The 4922-nt window shown below is 30.3% G+C and overlaps 1 protein-coding gene across 3 annotated transcripts; it reads left to right on the top strand.

Annotated features, from left to right (window-relative positions):
- The first annotated feature begins 50 nt into the window (after window positions 1-50).
- Window positions 51-4439, top strand: LOC105462610. 3 transcript variants are annotated; one of them, XM_011709315.1, is made up of 9 exons: window positions 51-207; window positions 284-316; window positions 470-610; window positions 699-734; window positions 825-944; window positions 1709-1780; window positions 2110-2324; window positions 2755-2914; window positions 4260-4439. In XM_011709315.1, the coding sequence occupies exons 1-9, from the start codon at window positions 117-119 to the stop codon at window positions 4373-4375; spliced, it is 984 nt and encodes a 327-aa protein (XP_011707617.1). In that variant the 5' UTR covers window positions 51-116; the 3' UTR covers window positions 4376-4439. The 3 variants fall into 3 exon arrangements, with proteins under 3 accessions (XP_011707617.1, XP_011707616.1, XP_011707618.1); XM_011709314.1 differs by having other exon boundaries at window positions 464-610; XM_011709316.1 differs by lacking the exon at window positions 2755-2914 and having other exon boundaries at window positions 464-610; window positions 4260-4347.
- Window positions 4440-4922: the final 483 nt, after the last annotated feature.

The following is a 4922-nucleotide window of genomic DNA, read 5'->3' as shown; positions in this document are numbered from 1 at the left end:
TATACACACATTTATTGTGTGTTACATTGTATTATTGTAAAACAGATACCTTTGAAGAAGCTCGGAAAATCGAGAAGAAATCAGCATATATTTCATCGGATGCTGACACTGATACCATGCGTGCTGCATTTGACGAGCCATCCAAACGGCCGAAAAAAGCCCGAAAACTCTCTTTCGATGACTCTGATACCTCCAATGATAGTTCCCGTAAGTTAAGAAAAAAATCACTTTTTTATTATTTGATATTTGCAATTTTATTAATACATCAATTTCTGTATTGCAGCTAATACGTCATTAATGTCCAAACAACGTAAAGGTAAGAAATCATTTACAATTCTCTATATAAAAACAATATTTAAAAATATAACTACTACTTGTAATGTAATAGATTAAAGTTGCTTCACACGAGTTAATCTTATATTTTTATTTATGATACTATTGTTATCTTTATTTTAATTTTTAGCAAAAGATACACCGATAAAAACTTCGTTATTACCCCTACCAAAATGTTCCTACATATCGAAGGAACGATGTGGAGGTGGAACGACCAAAGCATCACAATCGCAAGTGGATAGTAAGCGTGCATTCTCATCAGACTACAAACAGACTTGTAGGTTTATATGAAGCTATAAATTATTTTATAATATATTTAATTTAAATCATGTATAACTAATTGTATATAATTGTTTGTATTGTAGTAGACTCTACTCCGAAACGGATCAACGATTCCAATAGTATGAAAAATATTATTTGATTTTATTAAAGCAGCCATATATGTACCTGGAATTCTTATTTGTAACTTAATTTAAATTTCTTTTTTATAGAAAGGCAATACTTGTCTACAATGAAATCACCCAGCATCTTATCCAACAGCACTCGGAGGGCCAAGCCAACAGATCATTATCAGGAGCCGCATGACGAATGTCACCTATCTGATATGCAAGGTATTAAACTCTATGTCCACAATCCTACAGCTTATATCAACATATACACAATGTCAAGAACTACTAGGAAAAAAGTAGACTTTTAGGTCTACCTTTAAAATTTACAATTGCAATCTATATATTGTTGTTTCTGATATTGCTAAATAGAAATAAAAGTAAATTATAATAAGGACTTTTAACAGCATTTCCAAATGCTTACATTTAATACTAAAATTTGATCTTATATAAGTTTATTAAAATTCCCTTACTAAATTTAAGCAATTGAAGAAGTTAAGAAAAATTCTTTTTTCAAAGGATATTTTCTTTTTGACAGCATAAATCAGCACAAATTGAGTATGCTGGAAGCTCATTAGATCAGTCCGTTTATTCTAATGAGCACACATCTTCTATACAGGGATGCCAGGAAAACCTTTAACAGCCACTGGCTGCAAGTGGAGAGGGTAGGCTGCAGCCGTCATCAGCCAACCTAAGCCATCGCAGCTGCCAGCCTACTCCCTCCACTTGCAGCCAGTGGCTGTTAAAGGTTTTCGTGGCATCCCTGCTTCTATACTGATTTGTACTTTCAAAAGAAAAATACCAATAAAATCATTAACTTCTAGGACTTTAAGGCTCAGCTTTACAACATATTAATTTGTTGGTAATAAACATTTTGTTCTAATACTGAAAAAGGAAAAGACTACTATTTACATGAGTACACATCAAGTATGTGTAAAATAATAAGTTCTATATGTAGTATACATATTAATAAAATATTTCATTTTCAGACTCACCTGGTTCATCACAATTCAATGTCATAAAAAATCAACCCTCAACGAGGAATCATAACAATTGCTGTGGTAAGCAAATAACTTTTTACAGAGGAACGTTACTAATTTGTTAATAGTTTTTGTCTCTTTCTTAATATTATATTTTTATATTGTATTTATATTTTATATTATTTTTAAATTGAAATATGTGCAATTCAAAAGCTTATATAATACATAAATTGTTTTAAGTAAATGCGCATCACAAATTCACTCTTATTCCTGTAATGATAAATAATACAAAATAATAGCTGATGCCTGTAATGGTTAACGTGATAACAGATAACTTTCACTTTATTAAAATATTAATACAGTTATTAATATTTCACTTTTTAATGTTTCAATTTTTTACATTATTACAGATGAATGCAGAGACTACATTCGCAAGGAACTGAAAAGATTGTCCAGACAAATGTACGCTATTGAAGCTCTGCTAAAAGAGGAAAACGGAGTACGTGGCCGAGGCAATGAGATAGTAGCAGAAGACCTGTTACCTCCGTTGCCTCTGATGACGCTTCAACAGTTTTATCAGTGCGAAAATCAGTTAAAAATAGATACTGACATGAGAAAACAATTTGTAAGTATATTCATACTATTATATTTATTAAATATTACTTTTAATGCTTGTATGTACTGCCTGTTAGGAAAATTGTGTTTTCTCAAAAATTTACTGATCGCTATCAATTATAACTTTTGAATTTCGTCATATTTAATTTCTCGTGTATTATCAAGAACTTTCTTTTATCTATATGTATTGAATTTGGTAATTTTATATTAAGTATATATTATTGAAAAGAATTTGATATAATTTCAAAGTATAATATGACAAAATACAAATAAAAATTTTTAAATGCTAAAATCAAATAAAAAAATGTATGGTACAACCAAAATAATGCCATCATTTGAACACGTTTTAAAACACGTGTATTTCATTTTGCAGTTGTATGTACGTTTGTTCCACTTGTAATATTCCATTTATGTACACTTTTCGTGATTATACATTACAGGAACACATGATATGTCGAATTGGAGGTTCGACGGGTAAACAGTTCATTAAAAATACTTTACCACAAATAATCTGTAATGAGTTAGGCACTCAAATATCCTGGATAGGACAGAAGAGTGCTGTTGGATTTAAATCCACATCCATTTCCAAATTAATAATCGGTAACATTTATTCCATTATACCTATTATACTTTCCTATAACAACAAAGTTTAAAACATTTTTGTGAGGTTAGAAACATTAAAGCATTTTGCACGCAGCCGTGCATAAAATTTTTTGTAAATGTTATTACAAAATACCGATCAACAAAACAAATATTATATATCAAAGTATAAAGACCCCTACAGTTTGCGAATATTTTTAACAAGTACAATTTTGTGCTTTACATAATTGCAAAGATTACATTCAAAATTGGAGTTGTTTGTCAAATGTCTACTGCTTCTGACATCAGATAAATGTCCAACTAAAGGTCCATCTACAATGAGAGTAATAAAGTAAGTCATAAGCCGTAAGAAATTGATCCATCACAGTCGAATATGAGAAGAATAATCGACTATGATTGGTCAATTTCTTACGATTCACTACTTTCATTGTAGATGGACCTTAAAGGTACGGTCAAGATAATGCTACAAATGCTTTGAAGTATTTGATTGACCAATCAGAACAAGAATTTTATAAATTGATCAATCAGAAAATGCTTCAAAGCATTTGTAGCATTATCTTGTCCGTACCCTAACACACATAACACATTTTTAAACCTTACCAAATTCCTATCTTATCTTTAATCCCAAATAATAGTCCTGAAACACAATAGATGTAGTAAGCCTTAAGCCGTAAGAAATTGACCAATCGTAATCGATTATTCTCTTCAAATTCGATTACGATTCATCAATTTCTTACGGCTATGTTTAATTGGGATTAAAAAGAAAGAGGTGCGATAATCAAATAAGAGGCGAGGCCTTTAAATCTAAAAGCACATATTAGGTTATTTTGGGGCATATTATTCCGAAATTAATTGCAGGCAGTACTGATAATATCATTTCTTTTTCAACACCATATGATTTTGACAGAGGTAAAACAATGTTTTCTAGGGGTCGGTTAATTACATGCATCTTGAAAAGAAGTAAAAATTACAAAAGTGAACAAATTTACTAGGCGTTAATTAATAAAATTATAAATATTCTAGTGAATTAATTTATTCACTTTTATAATTTTAATCTCATTTCAAAACACACAATTGACCCCCAGTACTGATAGTTAATTTTAGCCTTGGTTCCCCATTTTTCCACTTTTACGAAAAGTGCAAGTTCTCATTGATTAGTATTTTTACCATCCAATGAAAATCTGAACTTTTCTTTAAAGTGGAAATTGTATAAGTCACCATAAAACAAACCTATTGCTTTATATTTAATTGGTTAAAATATTTAATAATTTATATTTAATTGGTTAAAATATTATATTTAATATTTTTATTTTTATTAATACAATTTTTAATATATGTATTTCAGATTCGGTAATGAAACGGTTGCCAGGTTCAACGTCTGCAGAGCTAGAAATCGCCATACAAGAATGGCTCCGTCGCTCAGGAGATAGAATAAGAAGTGCACGCGATTACAAACAATAACAAATAAACAGCTAGTATATAGTATTAAAGTCATTTACATATATATGAATATTTTAAAAATATATAATATTATTTTTAAATAAATTTTTTTTAAGTATAATAATTTACTGATTCTGTAGTCAATAATACAATGTGTACTAGTCTAATGGTGTTTTCTCTTATTAGGACTGCACTTGCATAGTATTTTTATAATACAATGTTAAAATTATTTGCACGGATCAGGCAATAGAGATTTTAACATTATTTTTATAAAGATACTGTGGCATGAGTGCAGTCCCAAGGGAAAACATCATTAGGAAAAACAAAATCCATTTTCCTAATTTAAATATTCCCGCCATTACAAGATGCGCATGCGCAATATTGCTCATAAAATGTCTGTATGATGGTTGACTGAAGTCGGCTTACAGTCGTCTTCAAAGTGGGACATTGGATGACTTAAAGATGTCTCTAAGTCGTCTAAAGTCGACTTATAGACGTCCATTTTCCAGACGTCCAGCCGCTAATGTCGACTCAAAGTCGACTTAGAGTTGACTTTGTGCTGTTAGGG

Source organism: Wasmannia auropunctata, unplaced genomic scaffold (assembly GCF_000956235.1).
Source record: "Wasmannia auropunctata unplaced genomic scaffold, wasmannia.A_1.0 LD336095.1, whole genome shotgun sequence".
Taxonomy (NCBI): Eukaryota; Metazoa; Arthropoda; class Insecta; order Hymenoptera; family Formicidae; genus Wasmannia; species Wasmannia auropunctata.
The sequence above is the reverse complement of the archived record's forward strand: the minus strand, read 5'-3'. Positions and strand labels throughout refer to the sequence as shown.

Coding starts and splice junctions, on each gene's coding strand:
- LOC105462610 (XM_011709314.1), top strand. CDS start 117: ATGCGTGCTGCATTTGACGAGCCATCCAAACGGCCGAAAAAAGCCCGA. Junction 735..824: donor ACGGATCAACGATTCCAATA/GTATGAAAAATA, acceptor TCTTTTTTATAG/AAAGGCAATACTTGTCTACA. Junction 945..1,708: donor TCACCTATCTGATATGCAAG/GTATTAAACTCT, acceptor TTTCATTTTCAG/ACTCACCTGGTTCATCACAA.